At 42.8% G+C, this 23,376-nt stretch overlaps 1 protein-coding gene across 4 annotated transcripts in view; it reads left to right on the forward strand.

The window, feature by feature from the left end:
* The first annotated feature begins 6,490 nt into the window (after nt 1–6,490).
* Nucleotides 6,491–23,376, forward strand: part of LOC122740389 (ATP-dependent RNA helicase DDX19B) — a 39,435-nt gene continuing 22,549 nt past the window's right edge. For 2 of the 4 annotated variants that reach the window (XM_043982517.1, XM_043982516.1), the window contains exons 1-3: nt 20,151–20,199; nt 21,399–21,452; nt 21,918–22,035. Coding sequence is in view for 2 of the 4 variants with exons in the window: in XM_043982514.1 (XP_043838449.1) it covers nt 9,475–9,609; nt 20,151–20,199; nt 21,399–21,452 (238 nt within the window). In the remaining 2 variants the exon portion in view is untranslated. Of the gene's footprint in view, nt 6,803–9,387; nt 9,610–20,150; nt 20,200–21,398; nt 21,453–21,917; nt 22,036–23,376 lie in introns of those variants that run through there. The other 2 variants (XM_043982515.1, XM_043982514.1) reach the window with 2 other exon arrangements.

Consider the following 23,376-nt stretch of genomic DNA (forward strand, 5'->3'; position numbering starts at 1 on the left):
AATCAACCTCGACACCCGCCTCTGCCGGGTGCCGAGGCGTCGTAAGCCGGCTGATGCAATGGCGCCGAAAGCGACGGGGCGGGGTCGGTCACGTGACGCGGCTTCCCGGTGGCCAGGCGACCGAGGCTGCCATTTTCCTTCGCCAAGAGATGGGGCTCCGAGAATTTAGGCCTCGGCGGGCGCTGGAGATCGGTGCCCTTAGTCCGGTGACTGGACAGAATACGGTGGCTCCGACTTCGCGTGGTTATGACTTGGGGCGGCCAGGGAGGGGCGAGGGGTGAAGACCCCGAGGTGGGGCCGCTGAAAGGGCGTCAGTTTGAGGTGTCCGGGCGACCTCGAGGCCCGGGCGGGGAAGGGCTCCTGGCACCGGCCAGATCCTCATGTAAAGGCCCTGGGGGGGGCGTGTCTGTTCTTCTGAGCCTCCCAGCTCCTCTGCAGGCCCGGTGACCGCCCCCCAGTTCTTATGGCTGGGCCTGGTGGAGGCACAGGCCGCTGCCCCTACCCTCCCCACGCCCCAGGTGTGCCAGGCCCCGCCCCAGGGGCCGCGCTTGGAAAGAAAGGCCAGACACTGGCAGAGGAGCTGCAGGGGCATCCCTCAGCAAGGGGCGGTCAAAGTGGGGGGACTCGAGGGAGCCAGGCTCGGGAGCCGGCCAGGGGAAAGGCTCCGAGGCTGGAGAGGAAGCGGGGGGGGGGGGGGGGGGGGGGGGGCAGAAGGCCCCTGTCGCAGCAATGTAGGAAACCCGGAGGGGAGCCAGACTGGAAAGGTAGGAAGGGGCGAGGCTTGGGAGAATTTCCTCCGTGATTCTGGAGGCAAAGGGCGCCCTTGAAGTCAGGGGCTTGAGGTCCCTCGGGCAGCCGAGTGGAAGCTGGGTAGGGATGGGCAGGAGGTGAGAAGAGCCTCGAGCAGGGTGGGGACCAGGTGGGGAGGGGGGAGTCCAAGACGAGGACCCAGAGGTGACAGTACTAGGAGAGCCAGGAAGAGGGAAGGGTTTGAAGGGGAATGTCGTGAGTTCAGAGTTGAGTTTAAAGTGTTTGTGGGCACCCATTCTGGGATGCAGTTGGAAATTTAAGTCTGGAGGTGAGGACTGGATACAGTTTGTGGGAATCATCTGCATAGAGATGATAATTGGACCCATTAGAGCTGGTCAGACCAGTCAGTGAGACAGTGTAGAGGGAGAGGGAATTAGGCGCCAGGGACAGACTCTTGGGGGATACCTACAGTTAGTGGGTGTGAACTGAATGAAAATCCAGGAAAGGAGATGGAGAAATGGTTGGAGAAGTAGGAGGAGAACCAGGAGAGAACAGTGTCATGAAAACCCATGGAAAAGGAGAGAGTTTCAAGGAAACAAGGGTGATCAAAAATGTCAAAAGCTGCAGTGGGATCAAGAAAAATGAGGGCTGAGAAAAGGCTATTCGATTTGGCAATTAAGAAATCCTTGGTGATTTTTTACGCAGAAGAATGACCTACTGAATTAAGATCCAGCGTTTGGCCAAATGTTTTTAGAAAGCTGAAGAATAAGGCTTCAAAATTTGCTTCTGTGACTATTGATGAATGAGTGTTGTTCTTTCCTGAAGCGGTGTGGTCACAGGAGAGCACTTTAGGTGGATACAGAATTGGAAGCTGAGAAAATAGAATTTTCCTTTGTATAACTGCTGTACATTTTAATGATTATTTTAACAATCTACCAACAATCATTTAATAGGTGCTTGTTTTGTGCCAGGACCATGTTAGGCACCAGGGATTCAAAGCCAATAAGGGAATAGTCCCTGGTCTCAAGGAACTTATGTTTGATTCAGTAAAAACTATGTATACGAAGACTGAAAAAAATAAATACAAGATACATACAGAGTAAATCTTAGGTAGTGGGGGTGGAGGAGTGGGGTGAGGAGGAATGGAGAAGTACTAGTAGCTTCAGGAATCAGGAAAAGCCTCTGGGAGATAGAGTGCCCTTAACTTAGTCTTAAAGGGAGTTCAGTATTATGGTGGATGAAAGAGAAATGACTGAGGAAACACTTTGGAGCTTCTGAGCATATTGATTTATTACACAGTACATGCCAGTTGCTTAACAAAACAGGACCAGACCTCAGCTTAGGGGAGGCAGACTTTAATGCATTGCAAACAACTTATCAAGTAAGACTAATTAATTAAAAGAAGGCAATTAACCAGGATACAACATGAGGTAATCTGATTTCTAATTGGAGGAAAGATTCGGGACTTTCCAAGTTGGGAGGGGAAGAGGAAGTTGGGAGGGGGAGAGGTGCAGTTCCCCGAAATCAAAAAAGAGGTGTCCCACTTCCCCCAAGTGTCTATGTATAATCAAAGGAACATGGAAATAATAACTGGTTGGTCAGTATGAGGCCAATTTTCAGGTAAGACACATGGGGTACTTGAGATGTACAATTGTGAGAAAACTCCTTGCATCAGTCATTGGATCTGACTGTGTTTCTAGTTAGTATAACCAAGGTCCTTTGTTAGGGGTCTCTAAGCAGCAGGTAGAGGTGGTCCAGCTTCCTAGTCATACAGGGCTAGGTTCAAACAGTACAACAAATGACTCTCTTAGTGGCCACAATTGAATAATAATTGGAGTAGACCCATAACTGAAAAGAAAGGGTACTGAACTAGCTCCAGAATTGGGTCACAAGATGGAGTCAGTGTGATTCACTCAATTCCCATTGCTACTTGGTTTTCTAATCCCCTCAATTACCTCAGCCCACTCCCGCCATAGAACACTTTATCTATAAGCCAAACCTATAAGGTGGGTGGGGTTTTTTTTGGTATATTCATTTATGTAGGTCAGGTTACATAACAAACTACTTACAGGGCTCACAATGGACTAATTTTGAGAGTGAAGATTTACATATCACCAAAAGCTTAAACACCATGAAGCAAAAGTTCAAAGCAGTACAATGATGATCATCGATATTAAATAACATCAAATCTCCTTGTATTGTAGTAACCCACTTCCAAAGTCTATTTAATCGCATTTTGTCTTGTCTCAGATGTCCACCCGTCATTAATCATTCACCAATTTGGGTTGATTGTCTGTCAGTGGCATCCGCTTTTCCAAAGGTACTGTGGGGACCAATTTTTAATTGGGGATTGCGCAATTGCGGCTTGCGCAATATTGGGGCAAGGAAGGAGACTGGCAGCCTCCCTCAAAACAGAGCAGGATTTATTTAACAAGAATGAACTTAAAAACAACAACCCACAAACAGGATCAGTAGGATCAAGGGAAAGGAAATAAAATGGGGAAGGGGAAATTATACAACCTGAATAACACCACCACCACCCAGGAATCAGCTGAGAATACACAGCAGAGCTCCTGCTGGCCTTCCAGCTAGAATGGCGAATTTCCTCCCCACTTCTTCCCAGCAAACCCCAGACAGGCCCCAGCCAATTGGCTGGCTGCGCTGACAGTCACATGACTGCCCTCACTAGGCTTCCAATCATAATTTTGCCAGGCCCATGTAGGCATTGGCGAGTGGTGATGACGTGAGGTGCCAGCGCCCTGGCGATGGCTACAACCAGTGCGGTTTGCGGAGCCCCAGGCCAGTGCTCCCCGAGGCATAAAAACCTCAAATAACAATTCTTTACACTAGCTCCAGAATTGGGTCACAAGATATTATCAGTGTGATTCACTGTTTCCATTGCTACTTGGTGTTCTAACCCTTTAAATTCCCTCAGTATTTTGGTGGAAGTATAGAGAGAGTATATTGCAGATACAAAGAGTATATGGGATTGTCAGACAATGAGGATTGTATGCTCCAGGGAAGGAAGGAGCTGGGAGTGATAGTTCTTTTGAAGTGTGGGGCAGTGGTTGTATTAATGATAGGAAGGAGGGATGGAGACAAATCTGAGTTCATCTAGGCTTCTCTTGCATATGCAATAATATTTTGATAGCATGCCTAAATTTTTTTCTTAATCCCAAATTGCCTTTACTCTGGCTGCCTTCTCACATATGATGGTTAGTGTCTACTAAGGAAATGAAAGTAAATTTTAATGCTTCAGCTAGATATAATTAAGATGGCAAGTCTGAAACAAAATTATAATATATTCTAAAACTAAATACAAATTATTCCTTAATTATCTTTGTTAAAATTTTCTGGGGGTAGCTAGGTGGTGCAGTGGATAGAGCACCAGTCCTGGATTCAGGAGGACCTGAGTTCAAATGCGACCTCAGATACTTGACACTTACTGGATGTATGACCCTGGCCAGGCAAGTCACCTAACCCCAATTGCCTCCAAAAAAAAATTTCTTCTCTATCATAGAAAAGTTGGAGTTGGGTATATAACTGTTATGGGGAGGCTGCCTTATTTTGGAAGCACAGTTATCAGAGTGGATCAAGCACTGGTCCTAGAGTAAGGAAGATCTGACTGAGTTCAAACCTGGCCTCAGATGCTTCCTAGCTGTGTGACCCCCTATGCAAAGTTACTTCACCTCTGTTTGCCTTAATCCCCTGGAGAAGGAAATGGCAAAGCACTCCAGTATCCTTGCCAAGAAAACCCAGTGGACTGTATTGGTGTGCCGTGGTGGTCATGAAGAGAGATTGACATGACTGAACAGCAGCCATATTGTGGAGGAAAGAGAATAATAGCAATGCCAAATCAGAGTTGTGAAAGTCAAACTCACAATTTGAAGATGCGAAAAATTGAACTCGACAACTATTTTTTGAGTGCATATGATGTGCTTAGAACATAAATAAACATAGCAGAATAAACGAATAGATTGTTTTGTTGGGCTAATCGATTATTACACATGTGAAATAGATAAATAACAAAACAAGGCAGCATAAGACAAATGTTTAAATGAGTATGAACAAGTACCATAGTAATTCATAGAATCCTAAAACCTAGGGCTGAAAGGGACTTGATAAATCATACAGGCCCTCCCCATCACTTCAGGAGATCAGTGTGACCTGAAGAGATAAAGGAAGGTTCCACGGAGAAAACGGGACTTAAAAACTACCCCCCTTAAATTGAGACTTTAAATGTAAACTGAGGGATGGTAGGATTTGTGGAGGAACTTAGAAGCCTGGCTGGAGGAGAGAGGTCCTGTTAAATTAAACCTAAGTTTAGAAAATTAAAAGGGCTCAGCAGCCATGCTGAGGGGACTCCCAGGCTCTTTTCTGCTAGTGGTTCCCAGGTGCAGAGGATACTTCAGGAACTTGACCTTCAAACCAGGTGTGGAGCAGGTTCTTTGACTTCACTTTCACTTTGCAGCCCCCTGACTCACTAATGCTTGGTTCAGAAGAGCTGGGTGACCAGAGGTCATCTATTCCTCTGGTTCAGTGGTGTCAAATCCAAATAGAAGTGAATCTCTGGGGCTGCATGTGGACTTAGAAAATTATAAATTAACCGTGTCCATGTTAGATTTAATTTTTGTTAAAGATTTTCCAGTTCCCAGTTTCATTTGTTTCTGCAGCACTCAGGAGGGGGTCCCTTTGACAGTGAGTTTGGAGGCCTCCTTAATTTTCTTTTTTTTTTTTTTTCAGGGCAGTGAGGGTTAAGTGACTCGCCCAGGGTCACACAGCTAGTAAGTGTCAAGTATTTGAGGACAGATTTGGACTCAGGTCCTCCCGAATCCAGGTCTGGTGCTTTATCTACTGCACCACCTAGCAGCCCCCTAACCTCCTTAATTTTAAAGATGAGGAAATTAGGTGATGAGGGCATCGAGGTAGTAAGTAACAAAACCTGGATTCAGACCCATCTAAAGGAAAAAGATGGTTGTGAAAAGATAGAAAATGAAGAATTATAGCCAAATTTAATTGTGGAATATTCCATCTGTGATGAGTTGATTCAGGGTGATAGGACCCAGTTTACTCACTGACCTTGTGTATATGTATACTATCACTAAAAATAGTTTGACAATGAGAGAGACTTGCTGGGTTGGTCCATACAGTGACTTTCTCTTAGGGAAGATCGTTCTGTTCACTTTGACTGGCAAATAGTGATCCTTTTCATGCTGATCCTTATTGGCTTCACTTAGAACAGGTCTGCAGCCTCACCATACGCTCCTGCTTAACTGCCCCAGACCTTGTTCTTCCCCAGCCCTTTGAAGTGTGGCCTAGAGCTGACCTGGCCTTGTTTATGACCTTGTGAGCAGTTGATGTCATAGTATTGACTAAGCTAATGATCCAGGTCTTAGAGGAAAGGCCCTCTCCTCTGCCTCAAGAGTGCTGGTAGGTGGGGTGCTGCCCTGCAGGTGCCTAGCTTGGTGGCCGTGTGCTAAGGGCTCACCTCTTGGGCTCTCCCTAAGACTGGCTGCTAGCTGAGGGAGCAGTCATGAGTTGTGTTAGGCCTAAACTGCTTAGGGAAGGCTGCAGGGAGCCCCTGGGAATGGAGGGGAGGGGCTCTCTAGAGACTGGCCCCAGGATGACTCTGGCCTCCAGGTCTTTAGAAGTGTGGTTGTCGCTATCTCAGAGGGTGCCTGAGAGGAAAGAATCTGCAGTCCTGGGGGTGGGGTGGGGGCAGCTTTCTGGATCTGGCTGGGCTTTGTCACCCACAGGCCTTTCTTGCTCCCCCAGGGCCAAGGCTGGCTGAACCTCCTCAAGATGCCTACCCCACCAAGGACCAGCTGCTTTTGAGGGCCCTTCTCTGGCTCTGATTGGCTGTCCCAGCCCATCCATCTTCCTTCCAGCCAATGACAGCCTCCTCCACACCTGGGCCCTACCCAGGGTGGCAGTTGGTGCTGCTGTAACTGCCACTGCCCGGCAGGGAGCTGTGGAGGCCATGGCCAGCAGGAGTGGCCGAGCCCGGGGTCGGGCGCTGGGCCTCTTCTCCCTGGCTCTACCAGTGGGGGATGTAAGTGTTGTGGGGGCCTGGGGATCCTTGGGGAGGTATGTGTTGTGAGGGAGGTGGATAAGGAGGAGCAGGAGAGGGAGGCCTAGGGCCAGGCCCAGGTCCAGGTCCAGGCTTGTGGGCAGCCTGCTCAGAGACCTTCAGAGGTCATCCCGTCAGCTTCTCAGATGATGAAGAAAGGGAGTGTAGAATAACCCTTGGGCACAAGATCTTTGGCTTCAGCTCCCTCATTTTACTGATGAGAAAACTGAGGTAGAGAAAGGGTAACTGGACAAGGGCTGTGGCCTAGATAGTGTCTGGGGTAGGATTTGAACTTGGGCCTGGCCAGGCTACTAGTTGTTCAGAGCCCCAGCCTACAACAATAGGGGGTAGGAAGACTCCCATCATTACTAATGCCACAAGATCTCCAAGGCATTTGGAGATGGTGAAACTGAATTAAGATGAAATCACATTATAAGACCTGAGTTGAAAAGCAATTGAAAAGAACAACCAAAAATATTTGAACCCAGTGTGGGAAAGTAAAAGGAAAGTGTGACCAGGATCCCCTTCTTTTTCTTTCTTTTTTTTTTTTTTTGGTGAGGCAATTGGGGTTAAGTGACTTCTCCAGGGTCATACAGCTAGTAAGCGTCAAGTGTCTGAGGCTGGATTTGAACTCAGGTCCTCCTGAATCAGGGCTGGTGCTTTATCCACTGTACTACCTAGCTGCCCCTTCCTCCTCTTTTTCTAATGCCCTGGGTGGTAGCAGTGCTATTTATTTTTTTCTCTTTGGGTGAGGCTGAACATTTAGGTAGTTAGAGTGTTTGGAAAGGGAAGGAAGGGGAAAGAGTTGGAGGGTAATTCTTGCTCCTCAGTCTTCCTTCCTACAGAATGAACAGCATGGTAACTAGATTCCATGAGAATCATCCTCACAGGTATCAGAAAATATTTGTTGTACAGATTTGATTTGCTCCCTATATTTAGAGAGCAAAAGAAGGGATCACCTAACTTTGCCACAAAAGATCCCATGAACCCAAGAGGCCTCTAGACCCATCTCTGCCTCTTCATTGTACAGATAAGGAATTGGATTCCAGAGAGATGAAAGGACTTGCATGCAAGCACTAAGTAGCAGAGCTGACATGTGAGTGAGCCAAATACTTCTAACTCCAAATGCAGATCGAGGGGATTTGCACCCACATTCTCTAATTTCATATTCAGAGTTCTTGTAACTGCCCTGCTCCCTCTCAGTGACATGGAAAGTTTAGAAGGCTGGTATTGAGTTCCTATAAAAGTGTCAGTATATATTAAAAATTATTCATGTATGCTAAAAATAGTAATTTGCTTTCAGGCTTTTTGTTATTCAGTCATGCTCTCTTTTTCTCTACCCCATTTGGGGGTTTTCTTGACAGATATTAGAGTGGTTTGCCATTTCCTTTCATTTTACAGATGAAAGAACTGAGGCAAATGAGGTGAAATGACTTGCCCAGGGTCATATAGCTAAAAGGTGTCTGAGATCAGATTTGAACTCAGGAAGATAAGTCTGCTAAAATAGGTAGTAAATAAATAGCCTGAAAATGTGAGTAGCTACGTGGTAACTGGAGTCACCTGTTATAATTTTTTCATTCATTCCAGAATTGAAGGGCTTTCCCTTAGTGTTCCTTTTCTTCTTCCTTGATATCTTTGGGATATAGGCCTAGTGATGGCATCTGTTGGGATATGTACAGCTCATTGAATTCTGAGGCATAGTTCCAAATTGCTTTCTTAGATGTCGAGATCAGTGCACAGTTCCACTGACAATACATTAGTGTGCTTGTTTTCCCTCAGCCCTCCAATGAGGATTCCCTTTTTTTTGGTCATCTTTGCTAATCTCATGGGTGTGAGGTGGGATTGTAGAGCTGTTTTAATTCACATTTCTTTAATCACCAGTTAGTTAGAGGATCTTTTCATAGGCTTGTCGACAGCTTGGATTCTTTCCTTTGAAAACTACCTGTTCTTGGTTCCTTATATATTACGGAGATGAGACCTTTCAGAGAAACTTGTTGCAAAGAATTTTTCCCTTATAAGTTCTTACCCTGGGATTTGGAAGTCTGTGGGTATATCAGAGAGTACGCTACTGTATTCATTTGCTTCTGTATGGCATTTATCCATTCTGTTCCATTGATCAGTTGCTCTATTTTTAAACCATACTAAAATAGCTTTGATAATCATTTCTTGGTAGTCTAGTTTGAGATCTGGGCCTGCTAAACTTCTTTGCTTTTTACTATCCCCCTCCCCTTTATTTCTCTTGAGATTCTTGACTTTTTGTACCCCATCCCCCATTTACAGATGTGGAAACTGAGGTAAAGAGCATCTAAGTGATTTGCCCAGGATTACACAGTTCAGAAGCGTCATTGGCAGATTTGAGATGGAAACCAAAGTTGCCTCGATTTATCTGCACTTCTCTAATTATTAGAGATGTGGAGCCTCTTTTCATTGGTGTGTTGACAGCTGGATTTTCTTCTTTGAAAACTGCCAGTTCCTATCCCCGCCTCCGATGGATCGGCAGGAGGAGGCGTGGCCCGGCTTCTGGCGGCCGGGGGCGGGATCGGGGGCGGGATCGGGGGCGGGGCCCGGCGGCCTGCTACGGAAGTGGCGGCCCCCTCGTCCAGCCGGGCTGCCAGTAATCGGCGCCCCTGCCTTCTCCGGAGCCGCCATTGCTCATGGATTCCTCTGTGCCGGCTCTCGATCCTTCCCAGCGGCTGCCGTCCAGCCCGGGCCCCGGGGCCCCTCACAGAAGCGTGGCCACCGACTCGTGGGCCCTGGCGGTGGACGAGCAGGAGGCGGCGGCCGAGTCGGTGAGCCGGTCTTGCCTGTCATGGAGCCTGGGTCCTGGTTGAGTGGGGAGGAGGCCGGGGAGGCATCCGAGGGCGGGAGGCCGGAGCCGGCGCTCTCAGCATCGCGTCCTGTTTTGGTTTGGTTTCAGCTTTTTTCGCCGAGCAGAATCTCTTCAATGTCTCTCCCCCATCCTCTGCATTGGGAAAAAGGAAGAAAGCCAAACCCTTGTAACTAAGGGGCGCAGCGCAGCTTGGTGGTGCCCAGGTCTGAGCTTTCGCCTGCAGTCCATCACCTCCATCGGGAGGTGGGGAGCAAGTGAGAAATCCTTTTCCTAGGGAAGTGTTAGGGTTCTGTGCTCTGCATTACCCAGCCATCTTTGGGCTTTCAAGTAAGGCAAGCATTTTATTAAGGACCTCCACGTGAGAAGCAACAGGGATACAAAGAAAAATGAAAAAAGCCTCTGGGCGACTCCTCTACTGTATCTGAGAGTAGAAACGATTTCATTTTGTATCCCCACTGCAGTTTCTGGTACGTGGGAGGTGCTTGACAAATACTTGTTGATTGATTGATTTCATCCCCTTAATGGTAGTGTAGCTTTTGCTCTGTTCCCCACTTATATGCTAAAACCTCTCACCCCCACCCCCCCAAAAAAACCCCATTTTTTGCGGGGGGGCAAATATCTGTCATTGGTCATAACTGGAGAACTGGTACATAGCCCTGATTTTGGGACCAACTCTCATTTTGTGATTTGAAAGGTACTTTTTAAAGTCCCTAAAAATATCTCAGTCATTGGAGTGTACTAATTATTGAAATTCCACGGTTAAAAATTCATTGCTTTGGGTTTTGTGCTCTGGTAAGATAGCAATACCCTTGGGATTGGTAACAGGTTAAACCATCATCTGTTATTCTGCATCGTGAATATTAAGTGGTTTATAAAATACTTCTGGTTTTGCAGGCTTTAATGGAAGGAGAGGGGTATAAAGTGGAAGCAGTGCTGAGGGACAGGTGTCCTTGGGTACACAGCCCAGGCACAGTCATCTAAGGACTAGAGACACTTAAGAATGTGGACCTTCTAGGACAAAGGGAAAAATTGGTTTAGAAAAGGCTAGTGAGGTGTGGATACTTGAGGTATCCACCTTTAGTTTTGCCTGAGACCCGCACCAGTTAGTTTAAATCTGCCTTTCCTATGGTTCAACAAAGCTAATGCAATGATGGTTTTTCTAATAATTGTTTAACAAGAAGGAAAATGTAGATCTGTCTTCTCTGATATCTGAATTTTAGGATTTCTTAAGTGTTTGGATAAAGGCCAGTCCAAAGTTGGTAGTTGTGATAACACAGTGCTTTGATAAGTTTCGAATAGTTCTTTCAGTTTACTGGTTAATTTCCAGAGGCAGAAAATGTTTCCAGGGAGATTTGTAACAGTTCTTTTAGTTTGGTCAAAGTAAATAGAGGGTAATTTAGGAGCAACGGCGGCTTCTTATTCTCATTCTTAAGTTTTAAAATTCAGTATTTCATTGCTAGAGTGATGGGAAAGAAAGGATTTAATGAGGGAGTTGCAGGCTTTCCTTTACAGTTCTTTGAGTGCATGTTTTTCATGTTTTAAGTTCCATAGAACCAGGTGGGCACTCTATTTTGGGGTTGTGCTGGGACTTTCACAGGATGCCAGAAAAAAGTTAATTTATTTTATTATTACTATATTTTTACCTGAAGATAATATTCTAATTTCTGTCACTTGGTACATGTCTATTTGTTTACTAAGAAGGATGAAATCAAATAATAACATCTCTTCTATTGAAAATTTCTAAAAATGCTATACCGAGCCTTATTAGTGATAAATATTTGCAAATATTTGTAAAGATGTCAGTATTTATTGAAAGAAATACAGTTTGAGTAATTTATAATAATAAATTTAAGACGTGTTATTTATTTGGATAACCAATCTCTGTAAACAATGACATTATGTTTATTATTATAAGTATTAAAATAACCATCCTCAGATTTCTGTAGCAAAGAGTAGTAGATTGACACAAGTAGTTTAGAAAGGCTGCCTCTGCTCTTTTTGTGGTGGCCAAGAATTGGAAATCAATTTATTTAGAATTTGATTTTTTTTCCTCCAAATTAAACATAAAAACAATTTTAACATCGATTTTTAAAGCTTTTGTGTTCCAAATTCTCTTCCTCCCTCCCTCCCCACCCCCCTTACAAACTTGAGCAATTCAGTATAAAGAATTGGAAATCAAAGGAATGCCCATCAATTGGAGAAATCAAGCTGTGGTATATGATGGTGAATGGAATATTACTGTGCTGAAAGAAATGACAGCTAGGATGATTTCAGAAAGGCCTGGAAAGACATATGAACTGATATATAGTGAAGTGAGCAGAACCAAGAGAACTTTGACAGCAGTCTTGTTAGATGAAGAACTGTGAATGACCTTAACTATTCTCAGCAATACAATGATTCAAGACAGTCCCAAAGGTCTAATGATGAAGTATACTATCCACCTCCAAAGAAAGAACTGATATTGATTGAACACTTTCTTTTATCTTTTTTTTAATTCGAATTTTCTTGTACAAAATGACTAATGTGGTAATGTTTTTACATAATTGCAAAAAAAAAAGAAAAGAAAAAGAAAACCACATGTTAACATTAAAAGAATAAAGACTGGGGCAGCTAGGTGGTGCAGTGGATAGAGCACCGGCCCTGGATTCAGGAGGACCTGAGTTCAAACACTTAACACTTATTAGCTGTGTGACCCTGGGCAAGTCACTTAACCCCCATTGCCTCACCAAAAAAAAAAAAAAAGAATAAAGACTGCCTCTTAAATTTATTTTTGTAATTATTTACAAAGCCATATCATTTACCCACAATATTTCATCAATATATAATTTAGCATTTCCCTTGTAGATTTTATTCTCACAGACACCAAACAGATAACTGGAGGTGCTGTTATCAACTATCTTTTTCCTTCAGTAGGATTAAGGTCTTCTCTGTGCCCAACTGATCAACAAATGAAATTATTTTCTTGCCCTTTCCCCTCCTTCAAACCTAATTTTGCATGGGTGTTGAAATTTTCCACCAACCCTAAAAATGTAACAGCCTTGATCTGTTTTGGAGAGTGATTTAAATATTACTTGATCATGGTGCCTTTTTAAAAGTACTTACTTTGAATTGTAATCGTGCTATTAGGGTCTTTTTAGTTCTTCAAAGTATCTCTAATTTTTGTTTTTGATTGATTGCTCATTCGACAGCGTTTCTTATCCAGAGGGAAAAAGTATTTTCCTGAACTCACAGAAAGCTGGCTCCCTCTGGAAGCCTACACTAGATGCACTTTCTCAAATTTACATGGACACACTGAGAGGAGCAGGCCTAATCCTTACTTCCCATTGCTTCTTCAGACTCTCCTTATGTCCCCATCAAAAAGCAGCTTCTTTTCTTTGAGATCCACTCTGTGCGTCTATATCATCCGATCTAAATTCTTGTTGCCATCGTTGTTAGCCTCCAAGTCATGCTACTCATCCTGGTCTCCTCCCTCTCAACTTTTGCCCACAAACTTAAGAACATCATATACATACATACATATATACATACATATATATATATATACACACACACATATATATGTATGTATGTATATAAAGCAACAAATGTTTATTTTATTTTCCAGTTACATGTAAGGATAGTTTTCAACATTCATTTTCATAAGATTTAGAGTTCCACATTTTTCTCCCTCCCTTTCCTCCCCCCTCCAGAAGATCGCAACCAGGTTATATATGTGCAATCCACAAGTATTCTTTTTTTTTGTTTGTTTTGTTTTTTTTAGTGAGGCAATTGGGGTTAAGTGACTTGCCCAGGGTCACACAGCTAGTAAGTGTTAAGTGTCTGAGGCCGGATTTGAACTCAGGTACTCCTGACTCCAGGGCTGGTGCTCTATCCACTGCGCCACCTAGCTGCCCCTCACAAGTATTCTTTTTAAAAGTTCTTTCTATAGGGGTGCATAGTAAGCTTCCTCATTGGTTCCTTGGGATTGTCTTGGATCATTGCATTGCTGAGAGTAGTTAAGTCATTCGTAATTGCTCATCGAACAATACTGCTGTCACTGTGCACGATGTCCTCCCAACTCTGCTCACTGCACTATACATCGATGTCCATTAGTCTTTCCAGGTTTTTCTGGGATCATCCTGGTTGTCATTTCCTGTAGCACAAGAACATTCCACCACAATCATATAGCACAGCTTCTTCCATCTTTCCTCAATTGATGGACATTCCCTTGATTCTCAATTCTTAGCCTCCACAAAGAGTTGCTATAAATATGTTTTGTACAATTTCCCCCCCTTTTCTCTTTTTCATGATTACTATTGTTAACTGTTTCCCTTCCATCCTATTCCCTTCCCCATGATATTTATTCTATTATCCATCTTCTTACATCCTATCACTCTTCAAAAGGGATTTGCTTCTATCTGTCCCCTCCCCTACTCTGCCCTTCCTTCTTTTGCCCCTCTCTCTTCTTTAACCCCTTCCCCTCCTATTTTCCTGCAGGGTTAGAGAGATTGCTCCACCTAATTGAGTGTGTACATTATTCCTTCTTTGAGCCAATTCTAATGAGATTGAGGTCTTTGAGCTAATTCTGAGGAATGTTAGACTCATTTACTGCCCAGATTAAATAGATTACTCCACCCAGTTGGGTGTGTGTGTGTGTGTGTGTGTGTGTGTGTTAGTCCCTCCTTGAGGCAGCTCTGATGAGTTTAAGGTCTTTGAGCCTTTTCTGATGAGTATAAAATTCATTTACTGCCCTGTTTCTCTCTCATCTCTTCCCCCACTCCATAAGCCTTTTCCTGTTTCTTCCATGTAGGATTTAACTTCTGCCTTTCCCTCTCCCCCAGTGCATTCCCCTCACCCCTCAATTTAACCCTAAAGGTATCATCATGAGGTAGCTAGGTGACAGTGGACAAAGCATCACCCCTGGACCCAGGGGGATCCCAGCCAAAACGCGGCCTCAGACACAAGACAGTCACCCACTGTATGACCCCAGGTATGTCCCCCAACTCCAATTTTTTATGGTTCTCTAGGGTCTTGTATTTGAAAGTCAAATTTGCCATTCAGTTCAGGTCTTTTCATCACAAATATCTGAAAGTCTTCTTCATTAAAGTCCCATTTTTTCCTCTGAAAGATTATGCTGAGTTTTGCTGAGTAGGTGATTCTTGGTTGTAATCCCAATTTCTTTGCCCTCTGGAATATCATATTCCATGCCCTTTGGTCCTTTAATGTAGAAGCTGCTAGATCTTGTGCTATCCTGACTGGGGCTCCATAGTACTTGAATTCTTTGGTTTTGGCAGCTTACAATATTTTCTCCTTGACCTGAGAGCTCTGGAATTTGGCTATAATATTCCTAGGAGTTTTCCTTTTGGGATTTCTTTCTGGAGGTGATCGGTGGATTTTTTCAATTTCTATTTTAGCTGCTGCTTCTAGAATTTCAGGGCAATTTTCCCTGAGAATATCTTGGAATATGGTGTCTAAGCTCTTTCCTTGATCATGGTTTTCAGGTAGACCAATAATTTTCAAATTATCTCTCCTGGACCTATTTTCCAGGTCAGCAGTTTTTCCCAGAAATTTCACATTGCCCTCTATTTTTTTTATTCATTTGGATTTACTTTATTGTTTCTTGGTTTCTTATAAAGTCACTGGCTTCCATTTGTTCAATCCTAATTCTTAGGCAATTATTTTCATCAGAGAGCTTTTCCATTTGGCTTTTCAAGCTGTTGACTTTTTTCTCATGTCTTTCCTGCATCACCCTCATTTCTCTTTCCATTTTTTCCTCTACCTCTCTAACTTTATCTTCAAAGTCCTTTTTGAGCACCTCTGTGGCCTGAGACCAATTTGTATTTTTCTTGCAAGCTTTAGATATAGGGGCCCTGATGTTGGCATCTTCCTCTGAGGGTACACCTTGATTTTCCTTATCACTAAAGAAACATTCTGTGGTCCTTACCTTTCTCTGTCTGCTGATCTTGCCTTTCTTTTACTTGACTTTTAGCTCCTTAAAGTGGGGCACTGTTTCCAGGCTGCAGTATCCCAAGCTTAAGAAGTCCCAGGTGGTGTGATTTAAGGAGGATCAAGTTCTTCACTAGCCTAGCCTGTTCCCTGGTCCCTAGATGACCCCAGACCAACTTGCTAATCAACCAGCTTTGTGTGTTGTGGTTGTCAGCTCCAATGAGCCTGTGCTCCTCCCCAACCTGGGCTACTGCTACTCAAGCCTACCTCCTGGTTCTCAGCAGGGGTGAAAAATCCAAGTTCTGCCTCAGCACCAGCATAGACCCCTGTAGTCTCCAGGGTTCAGCCCACTCACCAGACTGTGAGTAGTTCCAGATAACACTGGCGCTTCAGCTGATTCATAGGCTCTGGGGGGGTCTCCTTCTCTGGTGAGGCCTTCCTGGGACTGGATCTGTGTCAGGGTGACTGTGGGGTTGGGCTCAACTTCTGTATCAGCATAGCAGCTCCTTCCTTCTGACCTTCCAAGCCATTCTTGGTTAGATGATGATTTCAGCACATTCTTCTGTGAGTTTTGCTGCTCCAGGCATTTTCCTGTGGCATTATTTGGATGTTTTTTTTGAGTGATCGTGTTATGAGTTCTAGAGCTCACTACCTTTCCCCCACCATCTTGGCTCTGCCTTCAAATATATATATATATATATATATATATTTTTTTTTTTTGCAGGGTACTGGGGATTAAATGACTTGCCCAGGGTCACACAGCTAGTAAGTGTCAAGTGTCAGAGGCTGGATTTGAACTCAAGTCCTCCTGAATCCAGGGCCGGTGCTTTATCCACTGCACCACCTAGCTTCCCCCAGTAGTGACTGCATTTTGACAGTAGGAGAAGAATCAGAAAAGGCTTTGATAAATATGGAGGAACCTGGTGAACTACATATTCTGGTTAATGATTGTGTTCAGAGGGAGGGCTCTCATTCCTGTCATATGCTGCATATACTGCTTGGTCAGGTGGGCTTTTCTCCTTTCCTTTGTGCAAGTGAACTACATATTCTGGAACAAGCTCTTGTTAGAGGTTCTTGATTGCTTTTGATGTAAAAACCTTGAAGTTGCTGAGAGTCTTTCAAATAAGGTCCATATTTCATCTTCTGCCTCCTGTGTTGTGTGCTGGTTTGGAGTTAGAAAGATCTGAATTCAAATTTGGCTTCAGACACTAGCTATGTGGCCTTGGGCAAGTCACTTAACTTCTGTTTGCCTTAGTCTCTTCATCTGTAAAAAGGGGATAATAATATTACCTCTGTCTCAGAATTGTGAGGATCAAATGAAATGATATTTGTAAAAGTGCTTACTTTTAGCACTGTTCTGTGCCTGGCACAGTGTTATATGTGTTAGTTATCATAACTATAATTAAGATCAGACAGAGTGCTTATGAGTAGTAGTTATATGATAGCTGCATTTTTTTTTTCTAGGTTGGGTATTTGGATGTTTCAGTATACTGAGTAGTCACGCTGCTCCCTGGAAGTTTGACATTTAGGGTACCCGGCTCGACAGTTGGGTGGCAGTTGAATTTGAGGCTGTACTTGGGTATATAGTAATACCTTAGATGGAGCATATTTCTCAACACAACTGTTTTTTAATCATTTGTGCTTATAAAGTCTATTTTCTAGACTTGACATTCTTTGACTACCTTTCTTGGCTGTACACCTGGATAAGGCCATGTACAATTGATGCCCCCGATTCTCTTACTCTCCTCATAACTCTCTACAATCTGGCTTCTGATCTCATTATTCAACTGAAACTTCTTTCTCCAAAGACAGTGATATCTTAATTGCCAAATCCAATGGCTTTTTCTCAATGTTCATCCACCTTGACCTCTCCTCAGCCTTTGACACTGAGAATCACCCTTTTAATAAGTCTCTTCTCTTTAGTTTTTTGTGTCACTGTCCTCTCATGGCTCTCTTCCTCCCTGTCTGACTTCTCAGTTTTCTTTGCTAGATCTTCATGTAGATCATCCTTCCTAACAGTAGGTGGTCTCCAGGTCTGTCCTGGGCTCTTTTCTCTTTTCCCTCTTTACTGTTTCACTTGGCCATTTCCTCAGCTCCCATGGATTCCATTATCATCTTTATGCTGATGTTTCTCCAATAGAGAAATGGCAAACCATTCCTGTATCTTTGCCCCCCTCCCTGTTACTTTTAAGATCAAATGTAGAATCCTCTGTTCTGTGTTCAAAGCTCCTCATAATCCAGGCCCTTCTACTTGTCCAGTCTTTGCGTATCTTGCTTCCTTCCACATTTTCTGCAATTGAGCAAGACTGGCTCCCTTGCTATTCCTTGCACATTATACTCCATGTCCTGATTCAGTGCATTTTCGTTAGCTGTTCCCCATGTCTGGAATTCTCTCCTCATTTCTATTTCCTTAAGGTCCCAGCTAAAATTTCACCTTTTTTGGTGTGCTGGCTCCCGTGCTTTTTATTTTTAAAAAATTTATTTAAAAATTTAATTTGATTTAATTAAAATTTTTTTCAGTTACATGTAATGATATTTTTTTGAGTTCCAAATGTTTCTCCCACCCTCCCTCCCTTCCTTCCTCCCAATGCCAGCAAGCAGTGTGATATAGTTATATATTACAATTGTGTTAAAGATATTTGCACATTAGTCATGTTGCAAGAGAAGAATCAGAACAAAAGGGAAAAAATGCAAGAAAGAATAAACAACAATAACAACAACAAAGCTGCAATAAAAGTGAAAGTAGTACCCTTCAATCTGCATTCAGACGCCATAGTTCTTTTTCTGAATGTAGAGAGCATTTTCCACCATGAGGCTTTCGGCATTGTCTTGGATCATTGTATTGCTGAGAAGAGTTAAGTCTCTCACAGTTGATTATCACACAGTATGTGGATACTGTGTATAATGTTCTTAAAATTTCACCTTCTGCAGTAAGTCCTTTCCTCTGTGATCCTAGCTCTCCTTTACCCTGTTTATATCCTGTTTGTACATAGTTTGTGTGTTGTCTCCCCCGTTAGACTGGGAGCTCCTTGAGGGCAGGGACTGTTCTTTCTTTGTTTGCCCAGTGCTTAGCACAGTGCTGGTCACAGAGTTCAAGCTTAATCTTGTTGATTTGACTCCCACCTCATCATCACCCTCAGTTGCCTCTGTCCCTTTGATAGGAGGTCTGGGGGGAGGAGGAGCAAAAAACTTCTCCCAAAGCCTCCATTTAAAGAGGGCTCCCAGGCCAGCCATCTGGTCATTTCATTTTTCCTATTTAGGTCATGGGCCTGCACTTAGCATACGATTTAGCTTTGTTAGCCTGTCTTCCAACATTGCCAGTGGTGTTAGCTGCTTTTTGTTTGCAGTATCAGAGAAATGACAACTTGGATCACATCAGATGAAATTCAGCAAATATTAAGCACCTGCTGTGTGGCTGCTGTGTAGGCACTGGGGATCCAAAAGTGGCAGTCTGCCCTCAAGGAGCTTATATTCTACTGGGAAGGTAAAACATGCTCAGATGATTAAAGAGAGGATAGATATTCCAAGCAATTTGAGATGTGAGAAGAGACTAACAATGGAGAGAGTCAGGAGAATCCCCTTGTAGGAGCTGGCCCTTCCATCATATTTTGAAAGGATTCTGAAAGAGGAGGAGGAGGGAGAGCATTCCAGGCTTGGAGGTGGAATAGAGAAGGTTGTTTCCAGGGAGGAGCAGGTCGTCTCTTTGGGCAAGATTGTATGCCTGAGGGGAAGTCACAGTGCTCAGCCTAGAGAAATAGGCTGGATCCGGCTGTGAAGGGCTCTCCGTGCCCAAAAGAAGAGAGCCAGTGGGAAGTCATTGAGAACTCTTGAAGGGAAATGACACGGTTAGATCTATGCTTTAAGAATACTAATATGGCTGCAGTTCATGGGGTGGATTAAATAAGGGAGAGACTGGCTGAATGGAGACCAGTTAGACAACAGAGAGATGAGGAGGGTCTGAATTAGGATGTTTATGCTACGTGAGGAGGGCATGCCTTAAGAGATGTTGAGAGAGAGAATGGACAAAACTTGGCCACTGATGAAATGTGATGGATGAGTGAGAGTGAAGAGTCAAAGATGTTTCCCAGGTTGTGAACCTGAGACATTGGAATTCACTCAACAGAAATTGGGAAATTAGGATGGAACTATACACATTTGGGAGTCAGCTCAGTAGAGATGATATTTTGGTGCATGGGGAAGCTGATGAGATTGAGAGAGAAACTCTTCAAATGGAAGGGAACAGCACCTCATAACCTAAATGATGTCCTCTCATCGTAAAAGAAATGCTTTAAGAATAATTGGCAAGTTCATGAGTTATAGTCCTGTTTAGGGAGCATTAGTCAGAAAAAAAATTAGTTTGAACTGTTATAAAAATCATTTTCTCACCCCCACTATTAAACTTAGGAAAATTTGCTTTAACATTTCTTTTCTCCAACTTTTAAGTAAAGAAGTTCCCCGAAACAAACAAATGACCCTGATATATTTTGGGGTTAGATTGTTTCATTGTCTCTCAGAGCTATAAATATTTGGGTAGATCATGGTACTGACACGTTTTCCTTTTATTTCCCCATGTAGTTGAGCAACTTACATCTGAAGGAAGAGAGAGTCAAACCAGATACCAATGGTGAGTAGCTAGTAATTATAAACAAAACTGAAAATGAAATGTATTTTCCTTCAAGGTTTTTCTCTGAACTTATTGCAATCCCATAGATACATAGTTTATATTAAGCATAGCAGTTGACAAATATAAATGTCAGATTTGGCAAAAACCCCACTAAGTAGCTTTTTATAAGGAAACCGTAACATATTATGTAGATACTTAACAGAATCCACTGCTAATGTTGTGGTTTTAAAAATTTATGATATTTCTTTTTAATAAGGATGAATAGAACAACCAATGTGTGAGCAACCAAAGAGAATGCTCATTCTGATTATTTTGCAATCAGGTTTCTCAAGCAGGAAATTTAGGAATAAATCTTTGCAGCAAGTTTCTCTGATAAAGGTGTGATTTCTAAGATAGATAGGGAACTCTCTAAAGAATTGATCTATTTCCTGACTCATAAATGGTCAAAGGATATGAATAATTAGTTTTCAGGGAAAGAAATCCAAATTCTCAATAGCAATATGAAAAAATGTACCAAATAACTGGTAATTGGAGAAATTGGAGAAAGTCTTCTGAGGCTCCGCCTCATGCCCATTAGATTGGCAAAGTTGACAAAAAAGGAAAGTGACAAATGTCAAATGCTATGGCAAAAACCGGTATGTTAATGTACTGATGGTAGAGCTGTGAACTGGTCCAACCACCATTCTGAAAAGCAGTTTGGAACTATGACCAAAAAGCCATTAACTGAATATGCCCTTTGACCTAGAAGTACTGCTACTAGGTTTATACCCCTAAAAAGATCAAAAAAAGAAGAAAAGAACCTATCTGTAAAAATATATTTATAGCCTTTCTTTTTGTAGTGGCAAAGAATTAGAAACTTGGGAGCTGTTCATCAGTTGGGGAATGGCTATATGAGACATGCTGTGTGAATGGGATAGAATACCCTTGTGTTGATAAATGTTTAGGTCTTTGGTAGGGATGTTTTAGAAAGGCTTTAAATATATGCAAATACATTACTTATTTTTTATGTGCCTATTACATATCTATGGTAATTTTATTAGTTTAGGAATATATGACATATACAGAACAGTAATAATCAGGAAAAATTTGGGGTGGGGGTGAGGTAAGAATGGAGAACCATTTTTTCTCCTTAGGCTTTCACATTAACTCTTGGGTGTAGGAAGTGCTTTTGAATAACAATCTGTTGTCTTATTCTTCAGGTACAGTTGTTAAATCCACTGAAAATGTAGAAAAGACTGATGAAGAGGAGAAAGGTAACTATAAGTTTAAAGTAGAAAAGGAATAAAAGGATTCTATGAATGAAGTTCTTAAATTTAAAATAAAGAACTGGACTTATTTTTAAGGCTTCATTTTAACATGAATCACAGGAGAGATAAAGAAGCCCTAGACTTCTAACATGTTAGAGGGATTATACTAATGATCTGTATTTATGTATTTTAGCTTCAAATACTTAATAAATTTCTGACCTTGCCCTGCACAACCTCAGGCTTGGATTATTTTCCCATCTGTTGCTACCTTTGTGCTACTGAATGAAATTATGAAACTGTGCTAACTGGGTCCAGTACAAATCTATGTTATATCATCTCAACTGGGCCCTCATTGCAGCAAGTAAATCCTTTTATATGTCCCTAACTGATGAATTATTCCACTCACCACAGTGCATTTTCCAAACCTTCTCTTCTCAAACCTCTCATAGCTCCCATTTCCTTTACCTCTAGACTGGGAATCTTTCCTCATAGTTCATGGAAAAAACTGAGACTTCTTTTCCTGTCCTCATCTCAAATCACTCAGATGCCTTTGGTTACTATCTCCTTTACTCCTGTCTCACATGAAGAGGTGAGCTTTCTCCTTGCCAAGAAAAACCCCTGGATCTGCTCAGGAGATCCTACTCCATCCTGCCTTCCCTAGAAGATCACCTTTTCTGTCATCCTCACTCTTTCACTAGTGCGCAATGTTTCTGTCTGCTGGTTCTCTGTTACCCATAAACATGCTGTTTTCTCCTCTATCCTTTAAAAACCTTTTATGATCTCTTATCTTCCCTGAGAAGGCTAAGTACAATTGATGCCTTCCCTTCTTTTCCTCTCATTCTGTTCCCAACTATCAAAGACATCCTCACTCTTTTAGTCACTCAGGCTCACAACCTAAATGTTATCCATAACTGTTTACCTTAATCACATAGCCAGTCCTGTTGATTTCTGCTTCCTGATTATGCTTTCTTCTCTTCTCTGACACTGTCACCACCCTGGGGCAGACCCTCATCACCTGTTGCAGTAGCTTGATAACTGATTTCTCTGCTTCAAGTCTCTCCCCACTCCAGTTAATCTTCCACTCAGCTGTCAGATTGATTTTCCTAAAGCACAGGTCTGACCATGTCTCTTTCTCTGTCTCACTCTCTTTTCCTGTCTCAGTTTCTGTCTCTGTCTCTGTCTCTCTGTCTCTCTGTCTCTCTCTCACACACACACACACACACACACACACACACACACACACACACACACACACACACACACACACCCCTTCCCCAGTTCAATAAACTCCAGTAGCTCCTTATTGCCTCCAGAATGAAATATAAAATCCTTTTGTTTGTCTTTTAAAGCTTTTCATAACTTGGCTGCTACCTACCACTCCAGTATTCTCAAACCTCCACATTCCCCACCATGTATTATACAGTCTGTGACACTGCCCTCCTTGTCATTCTTCTCACAAGACATGCCATGTCTTGATTCAGTGCATGTTTTTCCTGATCCCCTTTAATGCTTAATGAGTGTGTGTGTGTGTTGTTCCTAATTGTTTACATGATCCCCCTGCTATTAGACTGTTGAGCTTCTTGAGAGTGGGGACTGTCTTTTGCCTTACTTTGCATCTTCAGCACTTACCACAGTGCTTGTCACATAATAAGGAATTAATAAATCCTTGTTCACTGGTGGGACACCAGATTTTTTTTTTTAATATCCCCATACTAAAAAAGTGATGTTAACTGATAGTACCTGAAAAAAGATGGAAACACATTTTTTTTCCATTTTTTTCTCTCCTCTTTGACAATTCCTCAATCTGAAGTTTTGGGGTTTTTTGACTTTTTTCTCGCAACCTAGGTAATGTGGGAATAAACCCATGACTACTCATGTCTAACTTATTTTGAAATGCTTGAATTCTAGTGGGTGGGGGGTGGGAATGGAA

This window comes from Dromiciops gliroides, chromosome 2 (genome assembly GCF_019393635.1).
Source record: "Dromiciops gliroides isolate mDroGli1 chromosome 2, mDroGli1.pri, whole genome shotgun sequence".
Classification (NCBI taxonomy): Eukaryota; Metazoa; Chordata; class Mammalia; order Microbiotheria; family Microbiotheriidae; genus Dromiciops; species Dromiciops gliroides.